Genomic DNA, 13,879 nt, shown 5'->3' with positions numbered 1-13,879 from the left:
GTACTGTGTTGATGTTTGTAGGCTGACTGAAAGGGTTATTCCAAACTGTTGTCCTTAAGATCAGATGTTAATTGAGTAAGAACTACCTTCTCCAAAAGTTTTGACAAAAAAGGTAAATTTGATACAGGACGATAATTGTTTAATATATATTGTGGTCCAGTGATGGTTTCTTCAGAAGTGGTTTGACGAGGGCACTTTTAAAGCACGATGGAACTTCGCCAGTCAGTATGGATGTATTTATGATTGATGTAATGGATGGTAATAATGTATCGATGGAAGTGGCCAAAAGCTGTGCTGGTAGGGGATCAAGGTCGCAGGATTTAATGGGGGCTTTTTTTTATTAACTCGTTTATGAAACTAGGTGAAACTGGTTGGAACTTGTCTAAAGGTGTACCACAGAATGTATTTGTATCTATAAATGGTTCATGCCGATCTAGTTCTGAACGAATGTTATGGATTTTGTCTTTAAAAAAGTTGACAAATGTGTTTGACAAGTCTCTTTGATTGGTTGTAGATGGTAATGAAGTGCATCTTTCACGTCCAAGTAGATCATTGCAGATGTTAAATAATTGTTTGCAAGATTTAGAAGTTTCGAATTTTGAAAGAAAATACGTGGTCTTTGCCTTTTTTATTGTTGTCTTCCAGGCACGAAATGCGTTCTTGAATATTTCACGATGAATCGTAAAGGCTGATGTTTTCAGCAGTCTTTCTGTTCTCCGACACTTCGTTTTAGCTTCTTTAACGTCCGACGTATACCACGGAGCATACTGTGGTGACGGTCCTTGTTTGGAATGGCGCATGTTTTGATGATGATGATGATAATAATAATAATGATAATAATAATGATAAGAGTAATAATAGTAATGATAATGATAATGATAATAATAATAATAATAATAATATAATAAAATAATAATAATAATAATAATAATAATAATAATAACGATAATAATAATAATAATAATAATAATAATAATAATAATAATAATAATAATAATAATAATAATAATAATAATAATAATAATAATAATAATAATAATAATAATAATAATAATAATAAAAATAATAATAATAATAATAATAATAATAATAATAATAATGATGATGATGATGATGATGATGATGATGATTATGATAATGATGATCATGATCATGATGATGGGGGTAATGATGATACTAAAAATGATGACGATAATAATAATGATGATGATTACGACGACGACTCGACGATAGTTATGATGATGATGATGATGATGATGATGATGATGATGATGATGATGATGATGATGATGATGATGATGATGATTATGATGATGATGATGATGATCATGATGATAGGGTGATGATGAGGCAAAAAATGATGACGATAATAATAATGATGATGATGACGATGACGACTCGACGAAAATGATGATGATGATGATGATGATGATGATGATGATGATGATGATGATGATGATGATGTTTGATAATGATGATGATGATGATGATGATGATGATGATGATGATGATGATGATGATGATGATGATGATGATGAGATGATGATGATGACGATAATGATGATAGAGTTTCCACTTTCAAAAAATTATTTTCTTTATCATGTAAATCATTACAGTAATCGACGTTACCAAGATGGTGAATAAACAAGAAATAGAGTCAGAAGAAGAAGAAGAACCATCGTTTGAGGTGGTTCTAGAAAAACTTGGAGCTGTGGGGAAATTCCGACTGACCCAAATCAGCTTTTCTTACATGAATATGTTTTTGACGGCATACATTATCATGTCCTTTGTCTTTGAAGGTGAGTGAATCTTTTGGCTCTGAAGGTATCTGAATCTTTTGTCTTTAAAGGCTTGTGAATATTTTGTCTTTGAGTATAGGTGAATCTTATGTCTTGGAAGGTGGGTGGATCTTTGTCTTTCAAGGTGTGACGAGCGATTTTCTTTCACTGCGTGATTTCTTTATCATTCGTCAGCGTCTCGTTTCAAAACCACTTCAAACCTAGTGGACGAGACATATAATTGATTAACTCCTCCAGTAAGATAACCAAACATGGACAGTCTTTCTCCAATAAAGCTCCAAATCTTTCTAACGGAAATTTTGGTCGTTAGGTGGTAAATATTTCCATTGTATAACGGAACACTCACTTTCAGCTTAAGGCTTATTTACCTGTTCAAATTGTCTGCCCATTGTATTCATGCCACCTGCTAATTACCTTTCCCAAACAAGTCTCCAACGTCCCTAGGCCCTGAGGTCCTTGTCTCGTTTAAGAGTCGCTTAATTGCAATTACTGTTCTTGTCTCTCCGGTAATTATCCGTTATGCTTTCTTACCAAAGCATCAGGATATCATTGGCTATCTAAAACAGGAAATTCTTCTGATTGGCTATTCCCGAAATTCAGACGCTCTTTTCCATTTCATAAAACCAAATTCATATATGAATCTTATCACACACACGCTAAGAAGCCCAAAGGAAAAGAGCTATCTCTCCAATTTCAAACTTGTAAAAGTTTGTCTATCTCGGCTGGAGGTAAAATGAATTATTGGTTAACATTCAAAGTGGAACGAGATATTACTGTGAATTCAATTTAATCTATCTATTATTAATATTATAGTTTGTGTATATATTTTAATTGTGCTATTCCATGGATGTTCGTAAGTTGGAATACCTGTACAAAACTATATCTATATGTATCTTATTTTATAGTTAACAGTTGTTTATGATCAATGTTATTATTTCATTTATATTCAATATGCATATTGCTTGAATGTCTGTACCCCACCGCCAATCGCCGGCCACACATCATAACCTCAATTATAATTAATAAAAATAAATAAAGAAATACCAGGGACACAACCCTGTTAAATTCTCATCATGTGAGGTAGCTCGACTGTCAGTTGATGTTTAAACCATATACCAACTACCATTATCATGGAGTTACTGCTTCTCCTTGCCTTTGTCGGCAAATAAAGGCTATTATGATGTGTCGCTCAAGGACGATTCGGTGGCGAAAGACAAACTCGATTGGCTCTAAGACCTTGTTGTTTTAACTCTTAAATTGAAGGTCCTTGTCCTGATCCTGATTCCTGGCCATTTTCCTGGTCCTTTTCCGTGTCGTTGGAGCACCCAGTTGTGCCGAATCCCTGCATCCCAGTCCTTGAACAGCGGTAAAACCCTGATGTCAGCCTAACTACAACACACTGTTGTGATGTCCAGAAAACTCTGCAAAGCAGGCGCCAACTCTGGAACTAGCTGATACATTTGCCTCAGTCAAGCAAGCCGGCGGGATAAAGATAAGCCAAACGGGCTTATACCATTTTCAAATGTATTTTCCACAGACACATATGATTATATCAAAGTAACAAATAAATATATAATAGATTAGATCCACTCAATTTGAGCTATTCTTCCTGATAACAAATAAATACTTATTCTTTCTATCTTTTCCTGAAACAATCTAATTAAACTTTATGTATAGAATTGTTATTATTGCATTTGGGCGTTACTATTGTCTTGACTCACTTGTTATTAATACAATTAAGTTATAAGGGATCCTAAGGCAATTCTTGATCTCCCCTAGATTAAACCTGAGCCGTTTGTGATATAGGTTGAGTGGTGCAGCTGGTAACGAAAGCCATAGCGCGCATACTAGTTCGAATCCAGACCATTGAGCTATCGGTTGGACTCGACCCCACAAAATTAACACCAACCCGCCACAAAATGGGGGCTCGTCCGGGATTATGAATCTTTAATATAATATAATATGTGAGTCATTAATCTAGATATAATATTGAAACACCCACTCTTTACTTCTGCTACTATCTCAATTTAACAATAGCATTCTATTACATTGGGGGCTCGTAAATATATCTACCTTAAATCAAACCAATCAATAAATCATTTGATTAATTAATTACAAATATCATAGGGAAGAAATCTTATTTATTATTGAAAAGTCACCGTGGTTACATTTGAAATTGGAACATGCCCATTTTTCTATATTTCCACTAATCGATAATTAGTTACTAACACTGATTTATGATTATGATTATGACAACCATGTTATTTTAAATATGCATAATTAGGCAACGTAATTTTAAAGCAGTTTACAAAACATAAATTGTTATTTCATTGCCACTTTTTTATGCCATTGTTGCCATAAAACTTTGGACCTCCAGCCGAGAGTAACCCCCCCCCCCCTGCCGAGAATACCCCCCCCCCCCCTTTTTGCCGAGAATACCCCCCCCCCCTTCAAAAATTAAGTTAAACAAATCTTAATTAAAAATTACAGTCACTCTAACTTCAAGTTAGGCCATCTTGCAAGTTGTTGTTTACACGTGTAACGGTAAATAGTATTATCTCTCTATTGACACGAGCACGCCAAATTAAGCCCCAGGCAATAACTACTCTTTCTCAGTATTGTGTGACTGTGTGTGGCATACATTGAAGTTTGGCTTAGCGAAATAGCTTTTCAACAGTGTGTTGTGACTTACTTCACTATCGTCTTCATTCATATTTAACCCTTACTGGCAAAGTTCTATTTGTTTACTTTCTGCTCTACTCCTCCTTCCATCTATCGCATCATTCTCATTCACCTTCTGCAGTTGTTCAATTCGTAATTAATCAGTCATGGCTACTGGTGTTACAATTAGACGCGAGTTTATCCAGTTAGGAAAAGAATTGGGCCTTTCTGGTGAACAGTTATCTGCCTATGTCAATGAAAACGCAGAAAGGGAGATTACTAGACTAGAAGAGGAGGAAAAGAGGAAACACGAGTATGAAAAGATTATGAAAGACAAAGATCTGGAAACAGAGAGAGAGCGTACTCAGGCGGAAATACAGCGCACACGCCAAAAGGAAATAGAAGTTTCTTTAACAAGGGAAGTTGCAGAAAACCGACTCTCTAGCCATAGCCCCATCCCATCTAGTCAGGGTAATGGGAGCATTGATAAAGTAATGTCGTTCCCGGTAGAAACTTTCAACCCACACATTGAAGGGATTGATCAATGGTTAACGCGATTCCAGGAGTTAGCGATCTCATATGATCTACCGGAGGACAAATGGGCACTCAAAGCGTCTCAGCATCTCAAGGGCAAAGCCTATGATGTTTATACTCGCCTGACACAGGACAACAAAAATAACTTTCAGGAGCTAAAGTCATCCCTACTGAGACATTTTGATGTCAGCGCAGAATCCTACCGTAGAAGATTCCGAACATTAAGGAAGGACAGGCATGAAACATACCACCAGTTGGCAGATCACCTGCAACTCAGCCTCCAACAATGGTTGAAACTATCTGGCAACCCAGACACCTATGAGGGATTAAACCAGCTTATCATGGTGGAACAGCTGAGAGATGCAATGCCCCTGGATGTCCGTCGTTTTGTCGATGAGCAAGGCGCTCATAAACTGGACGATATAGTAACATGTGCTGACCGTTTTGCCACAGCGCAAGAAAATCACCTCACAGAAAGGAGACAACACCAGATTCAGAAACCGCCCACCTCACATGAAGATAGAGCTACATCTCCACCACCATATGAAAAGAAGAATAACAATAACCAATACGAAAGAAGTAACACAACACAACACAAACAACACGTATACTGCAAGAACTGTAATATGAAGGGACATTTGACAGAGGAATGCCGTCGCGACAACAAACGTAACGGCCATCAAAAGGGAAAACCTGTCAGTGTAAATGTAGGTCGCACAGTTGGGAACCACCCACTTCATAAAACAAAAGAATCTTCGAATCACCCTCCAGTCATTGACACAGTCAAGGTAAATGGACAGAATGTGACCGTTCTCTACGACACGGGATTAGACTATCACGCGGTCGTAGCACGAGACCTGGTTCGGCCGGACCAATTCACAGGCGAGATTATCGAGATTCAATGCGCCACTACAGACAGCCCATCTCTGCAACTTCCGATAGCCAATATCGAAATAACCTCTCCATACGTAGTAGGAACTATACCTGCAGGAGTGCTAGACGCACCTACTCACCCTCTCATCCTTGGATGCAAATACGTATTTCTCGGAACGCCCAAACACCCATTTCACGCCTGTCACATAAGGACAAGAGCACAGGATCAACGGAATATGCCGCCGTTATCACAAAATCCTGGACCAAAGGAAATGAGAAAGGCACAGACCGAGGACACGACTCTCTCACGCTACTTCGCCAAAGTGACGGAAGCTAGTGACAAGAATAGAAAGGGAGAATTCATAATACAACAAGAGTTGTTATACAGAGTCTCTGGCAAAAAACGCCATCAGCTCGTCGTCCCCTCTACGCATCGCCGACAGATTCTAGACATGGGACACAACATACCTTTCAAAGGACATGTGGGAATCGCTGCCACAACGGAGCGCATCTCAGCCCACTATTTCTGGCCTGGTATTTCGGATGACATCAAGAGCCATATAAAGTCATGTCAAAAATGCCAATGGAAACCAGATCAAACAAACACAGCTCCAGTAACCTTAGGTTCGATTAGGACTGTAAACACTCCCGTTCAATACACGGGCGCAAACATCACGAGACATTATTCACGCACAAAGAGACGGAATAAAAATGATCTCAAGCGATGGAATAAAGATGATACATGGAAATGGACTCACAAGGTTTCACGAAATTGGAGTCAGAATGATACCAGGAAACGCAGCAAAAATGTTTCACACAATCTGGATCAAAATGAGGCCAAGAAACGGAATCCAAATGTATCAAAGATATGGAATCAACACGATACCAAGAAAAGAAATCAAAATGATGCCAAGATAAGGAATCATAATTTTGCCAAGCAACGAAATCAGAGAGAAACAATAACTCCTGAATTTAAAAATGTTGGACAAACCAGGAACGCTTCACACTGCGAGGACAATTTCTGCGCTATAAAAAGGACTCTGACGTCACAAACCGTGCTGCGCTTACCTGACCCCAACACACCTTACATTACGAGGACTGCCGCAAGCAAAATAGGAATAACCTCTACTTTGCTATAACCTGACCTCAATGACCCGACAATTGTTCATCTCTTATCCGATGACGTCACAACAACATAACTGTACCTGCAGTACTATCTTATTGTCCACGTTTCTCAGATGATTTTAAACTAGACTTAATTTTAATCTCACAAGGAGATTTTTCAAGAGGGGGAGAATGTGACGAGCGATTTTCTTTCACTGCGTGATTTCTTTATCATTCGTCAGCGTCTCGTTTCAAAACCACTTCAAACCTAGTGGACGAGACATATAATTGATTAACTCCTCCAGTAAGATAACCAAACATGGACAGTCTTTCTCCAATAAAGCTCCAAATCTTTCTAACGGAAATTTTGGTCGTTAGGTGGTAAATATTTCCATTGTATAACGGAACACTCACTTTCAGCTTAAGGCTTATTTACCTGTTCAAATTGTCTGCCCATTGTATTCATGCCACCTGCTAATTACCTTTCCCAAACAAGTCTCCAACGTCCCTAGGCCATGAGGTCCTTGTCTCGCTCAAGAGTCGCTTAATTGCAATTACTGTTCTTGTCTCTCCGGTAATTATCCGTTATTCTTTCTTACCAAAGCATCTGGATATCATTGGCTATCTAAAACAGGAAATTCTTCTGATTGGCTATTCCCGAAATTCAGACGCTCTTTTCCATTTCATAAAACCAAATTCATCTATGAATCTTATCACACACACGCTAAGAAGCCCAAAGGAAAAGAGCTATCTCTCCAATTTCAAACTTGTAAAAGTTTGTCTATCTCGGCTGGAGGTAAAATGAATTATTGGTTAACATTCAAAGTGGAACGAGATATTACTGTGAATTCAATTTAATCTATCTATTATTAATATTATAGTTTGTGTATATATTTTAATTGTGCTATTCCATGGATGTTCGTAAGTTGGAATACCTGTACAAAACTATATCTATATGTATCTTATTTTATAGTTAACAGTTGTTTATGATCAATGTTATTATTTCATTTATATTCAATATGCATATTGCTTGAATGTCTGTACCCCACCGCCAATCGCCGGCCACACATCATAACCTCAATTATAATTAATAAAAATAAATAAAGAAATACCAGGGACACAACCCTGTTAAATTCTCATCATGTGAGATAGCTCGACTGTCAGTTGATGTTTAAACCATATACCAACTACCATTATCATGGAGTTACTGCTTCTCCTTGCCTTTGTCGGCAAATAAAGGCTATTATGATGTGTCGCTCAAGGACGATTCGGTGGCGAAAGACAAACTCGATTGGCTCTAAGACCTTGTTGTTTTAACTCTTAAATTGAAGGTCCTTGTCCTGATCCTGATTCCTGGCCATTTTCCTGGTCCTTTTCCGTGTCGTTGGAGCACCCAGTTGTGCCGAATCCCTGCATCCCAGTCCTTGAACAGCGGTAAAACCCTGATGTCAGCCTAACTACAACACACTGTTGTGATGTCCAGAAAACTCTGCAAAGCAGGCGCCAACTCTGGAACTAGCTGATACATTTGCCTCAGTCAAGCAAGCCGGCGGGATAAAGATAAGCCAAACGGGCTTATACCATTTTCAAATGTATTTTCCACAGACACATATGATTATATCAAAGTAACAAATAAATATATAATAGATTAGATCCACTCAATTTGAGCTATTCTTCCTGATAACAAATAAATACTTATTCTTTCTATCTTTTCCTGAAACAATCTAATTAAACTTTATGTATAGAATTGTTATTATTGCATTTGGGCGTTACTATTGTCTTGACTCACTTGTTATTAATACAATTAAGTTATAAGGGATCCTAAGGCAATTCTTGATCTCCCCTAGATTAAACCTGAGCCGTTTGTGATATAGGTTGAGTGGTGCAGCTGGTAACGAAAGCCATAGCGCGCATACTAGTTCGAATCCAGACCATTGAGCTATCGGTTGGACTCGACCCCACAAAATTAACACCAACCCGCCACACAAGGCTTGTGAATATTTTATCTCTGAAGATAGGTGAATCTTTTGTTTTTGATGGTGGGTGAATATTTTAACTTTTATGTGAGTGAATCATTCATCTTTGAATGTGGGTGGATCTTTTGTTTTTGAATTTGGGTGAATCTTTTGGTTTTGAAGGTATGTGGATCGTTTGTCTTTAACGGCTTGTGAATAGGTGGGTGAATATTTTGTCTTTGTAGGTAGGTGAATTTTTTGTCTTTGAATGTGGGTGAATATTTTACCTTTTGTATTTGAAGGTGGGTGAATCTTTTGTCTTTTGTATTTGAAGGTGGGTGAATCATATGTCTTTGAAGTTGGGTGAATCTTTTCACTTTGAAGGCGGGTCAATCTTTTGTCTTTGAATGTGGGTGAATCTTTTGTATTTGAAGGTAGGTGAATCTTTTGTCTTTGAAGGTAGGTGTATCTTTTGTCTTTGAAAGTGGGTGAATCTTTTGTCTTGGAAGGTGGGTGAATCATTCATCTTTGAATGTGGGTGGATCTTTTGTCTTTGAATGTGGGTGAATCTTTTGGTTTTGAAGGTATGTGGATCTTTTGTCTTTAAAGGCTTGTGAATAGGTGGATGAATATTTTGTCTTTGAAGGTAGGTGAATTTTTTGTCTTTGAATGTGGGTGAATCTTTTATCTTTTGTATTTGAAGGTGGGTGAATCATATGTCTTTGAAGTTGGGTGAATCTTTTCACTTAGAAGGTGGGTCAATCTTTTGTCTTTGAAGGTGGGTGAATCTTTTGTCTTAGAAGTAGGTGGGTGAATCTTTATTCATTGAAGTTAAGTGAATTTTTCTTTCTTTTTTTTTGAATGTGTGTGTGTAAGATTTTTTCACCAGGCAATTCTTGATCCCATCTATAGTCTTGGTTTTTGTCGTTAAAATTAGATGGGAAATGGCGATTTGGTTTGTTCAAGCTGCACATACTTGCACTTCAGATAATCGAACGAAATTATGAGCTAGAATTAATAATTAATTTTGTTGTATTTGACAATGTTTTGCGTTAGTTTGAAAGCATTTCCATTACAACATCGAGCCCAAAACAATTTGCGTTATCAGACCTGCATATATGTACGCGTCAGGCTTGCTTAAAGTAACTTAGTGATTCGGACTCTAGACCTTTTGGATTGGAGGCAAAGACTACACCACAGTGTCAAGATAATAATCACGCACAAGATTTCCCTCTATCAAAATAAATGGTTTAAAGAAATTTAAGATAAAATAATTCGAAAAACAGAAGAAGAGACGAACAAGATATTGAGGTGCTAGATATCTTTGGCAAGTAAACCTCACAATGTATTGCATATTTCTTATTTCTTTCCCCAAAATATTTATAACAAAATCCACGAGTCAAATTATTTATATCAACATTTACTTATTTGCAGGTCTGATAACCCAAAATGTTGTGCGCTCATTGTTGTAATGGAAATATTCTCAAACCAACATAAAATATTGTTCATTACAACAATGTTAAATCATGATAAATGATGATTTCGTCAAGGTTGCCAATATACCTAGTTTTCAGCGTGTTGCAATGGACAAAATTTGTCACAAATGCATTTGCCTAATTCAACCACATACACTAACAGACGCCTTTTTACTTTTAGTCAAAATTTTTGGCCCTCGTTATTGACTTTGTGGATTATCATCATCATCATCATCATCATCATCATCATCATCATCATCATCATCACCATCATCATCATCGCCATCATCATCATCATCCTCATCATCATCATCATCCTCCTCCTCCTCATCATCATCATCATCATCATCATCATCATCATCATCATCATCATCACCATCATCATCGCCATCATCATCATCATCATCATCATCATCATCATCATCATCCTCATCATCATCATCATCATCATCATCATCATCATCATCATCATCATCATCATCATCATCATTATCATTTTCATGAAGATGATGATATGCGTTGCAATTTCCGTCTCTTTCCATCAGGATACCAACCCCCTCATGCGTGTAAATCCGTCAACGAGACAGAACTACTCTCAAAATACGGACTCCAAAACGATTCTACCTCTGAAGTTGTCTACAAACAGTGTGAGATCATCATCTTCTCCAACCATAGCGGGAAAGAGAAGGAGGTACAATCGATGACGTGCCCCGATGGAAGGGACTTCTTTGATAAAAAGGACACGACCTTCGTTTCACAGTGGGACCTGGTGTGCGAGTCCAGAGGCGTGGCCGAGCTGTCGCAGACTATTTTCAATCTAGGGCAAATGCTCGGGGGATTAATAGGACCTTACATAGCTGACAACTACGGTAGAAAGCCCATCTTTATCGTGTCATCATTTCTAACGTCCATTTTAGAATGGTCTATAGTGGCAGCTCCTAATATATTTGTTGTTTACGCATTGAAACTGGCGAGCGGGATATTTTACCAATCGTTGGTGTGTACTTTCTATGTGTATGCCGTAGAGTATATCACTCCAAAACACAGGGAGGCAAACGGAGCCATCATGTGTAATATATGGATTTTAGCTGCCTTGGTACCCGGGGCAATTGCTTATTTCTTCAGAAACGACAGCTGGAGATATTTTCAAGGGGGTATTGGAGCGGCTGGACTAATTTGTCTTGCGTATCCATTCGTATTATACGAGTCTCCACGGTGGCTGATGGCAACGGGCAAGACAGAAGACGCACTGCGAGTCTTAGAGAAAGCCAGCAAGGTCAACGGCAAAGACTTCAACGAAGTAAAAAAAGCGTTTGTAGCCTATATAAACCACGCATTTCCATCATCACCAAAAACGCACTCCCTTCCCATGATAGGCAGCGAAAACCACGACCAAAGTGATGACGTCATTGTTAAAAGAAGTGAAACTAAAAAAGACAAAAAAGGAAACGTCTTGGATCTCATACGATCCAAAACATTACGTAAAACCACGCTGATCACGTGGTATTTATTTGTCACTAACATTATGACGTACTACGGTATATATATGACGTCTTCGAACGTTGCTGGGGACAGATTTCTAAATTATACCTTGTTGAATCTGGTAGAACTTCCTTGTAACGCCGTTGTGTACTACACGATGAAGAAGTGGCCACGTCGGTTTGTCTTAATGAGCTTTTTAGGTTTAACAGCAATCAGTCTCATGACGTCATCACTCCTCGTGACATTCGCCGACAATCTGGAAGGTTCGGAATACGCCAGTACTGCTTATTTCATTATTGGAAAATTTTTCATCTCTTGCGCCTTTAACGTCATCTTCATATTCGCGCCGGAAATATTTCCAACCAATTTAAGATCGACCGCCATTGGTGTTTGCAGTGGCTTTGCGAGGATCGGAGGCATGGCGGCCCCGTTCATGAGACCTCTCTATCACATTGTCAAATGGGGACCAGGCCTGATTGTCACCACCATGTGTCTTATTGCTGTAATGTTGACGTCCATGTTACCAGAAACGAAAGATACGGATCTTCCCGAGAGGATAGACGAAGTTGGAACAAAGACCAAGAATAAATAATTGATAATGTAGCAAGGTGAACGGCTATTTTTGAAAATGATGACTCAGATGCAATTTATGTAATCTTTTATTTTTGGTTTCATAAAAAAAAATAAATGAAAGTAACATGTTTTTATAGGTTCCTGCTGCTTTTGTAATTTTGTATGAGAGACCCAGAAAGAGAGAGAAATAAAAATAAAAAATGTAATGATATAATTTATATATATATATATATATTATATATATATATATATTATATATATATAAAGAGAGAGAGAGAGAGAGTGTGAGAGAGGCAGAGAGAGAGAGAGAGAGAGAGAGAGAGAGAGAGAGAGAGAGGGAGGGTAAGATGTATATGTATATATATATGTATGTATGTATATATATATATATATATATATATAGATAGAGAGAGAGAGAGAGAGAGAGAGAGAGAGAGAGAGAGAGAGATAAATAGATAGGTAGATAGAGAGAGAGAGAAAGAGAGAGATGGATAGATAGATAGACAGAGAAAAAAAAGAGAGAAAGAGAAAGAGAGAGAGAGAGAGAGAGAGAGAGAGAGAGAGAGAGAGAGAGAGAGAGAGAGAGAGAGAGAGAGAGAGATAGATAGATAGATAGATAGATGAGAGAGAGAGAGAAAGAAAGGATGAGAGAGAGAGAGAGAGAGAGAGAGAGAGAGAGAGAGAGAGAGAGAGAGAGAGAGAGAGAGAGAGAGAGAGAGAGAGTCGCTCTGAGGTTCAATCCCCCCCAGTCAAGGTAGACTGGTGTTTTAGGATAGTTTTTTCTTTCTTGTACTTTTCTTTCTTGCTTTGTCTGGCACCATTCCATACACATTTGTTCAGATCTTAGACCATGATATAAAGGATGTTATGCCAAACCGCGAACTTGTATAACCGAAAAGGATAAGGACTTTTAAGGGAATCTACCATTTAAATTGTTAAATCTTAGTAAACAATCGTGAATTCCAATACTTTTAACGATAAGTATTGAATTGTTGGCTCCAATTTATTAGAGAAAGACAGATGCTGTGAAAATTAATAATAATGAATTAATAAACTAATAAATTGACGCTTCAAATTCAATACTTATCGTTATTTTTTTCGTTAAACGTATGGGAGTTTACGATTGTTTACGAATATTTAATGATTTAGGTGGTAGATTCCAATAAAAGTCCTTATCCTTTTCAGTTATGCAAGTTCGCGGTTTGGTATAACATCCTTTATATCATGTGTTGTGTTTTTGACGGGCCTCCAGATTAATATTGTGGAATCACTCAACTCAGAAGCGTTAAGTGATATGTGAGAGAACAGTTTATTACTGTGTATAAGTTAGAGTATATACAAATATATCGCAACAACATTTTAAGAAGGAAAAATAGTATAAGTAGCTCAACTATGAAAAGTAAGGAACAAAGAGTGCATCCTT

The 13,879-nt window shown here is 37.7% G+C and overlaps 2 protein-coding genes across 3 annotated transcripts in view; both read left to right on the top strand.

Moving 5' to 3' along the window:
• LOC144962223 (organic cation transporter protein-like) overlaps positions 1 to 12,590 on the top strand; it is a 22,992-nt gene extending 10,402 nt beyond the window's left edge. The window contains exons 2-3 of the mRNA XM_078895140.1: positions 1,617 to 1,799; positions 10,947 to 12,590. Of these exons, the coding sequence (XP_078751266.1) occupies positions 1,634 to 1,799; positions 10,947 to 12,475 (1,695 nt within the window). The 5' untranslated portion in view covers positions 1,617 to 1,633 and the 3' untranslated portion in view covers positions 12,476 to 12,590. The remainder of the gene's footprint in view (positions 1 to 1,616; positions 1,800 to 10,946) is intronic.
• On the top strand, positions 1,809 to 8,724 carry LOC144962222 (uncharacterized). Of its 2 annotated transcripts, none has more exons than XM_078895139.1 (2): positions 1,809 to 2,527; positions 3,063 to 8,724. In XM_078895139.1, exon 2 carries the CDS (start codon positions 4,628 to 4,630, stop codon positions 7,004 to 7,006), a length of 2,379 nt encoding a protein of 792 aa, XP_078751265.1. In that variant the 5' UTR covers positions 1,809 to 2,527; positions 3,063 to 4,627; the 3' UTR covers positions 7,007 to 8,724. The 2 variants fall into 2 exon arrangements, 1 of the variants encoding a protein (XP_078751265.1); XR_013643409.1 differs by lacking the exon at positions 1,809 to 2,527 and having other exon boundaries at positions 2,536 to 7,767; positions 8,303 to 8,724.
• Positions 12,591 to 13,879: the final 1,289 nt, after the last annotated feature.

The sequence above is a fragment of the Berghia stephanieae genome, unplaced genomic scaffold, assembly GCF_034508935.2.
Source record: "Berghia stephanieae isolate SIO BIC M18660-M18661 unplaced genomic scaffold, UCSD_Bste_1.3 scaffold70, whole genome shotgun sequence".
NCBI classification, from domain to species: domain Eukaryota; kingdom Metazoa; phylum Mollusca; class Gastropoda; order Nudibranchia; family Aeolidiidae; genus Berghia; species Berghia stephanieae.
The sequence above is the reverse complement of the archived record's forward strand: the minus strand, read 5'-3'. Positions and strand labels throughout refer to the sequence as shown.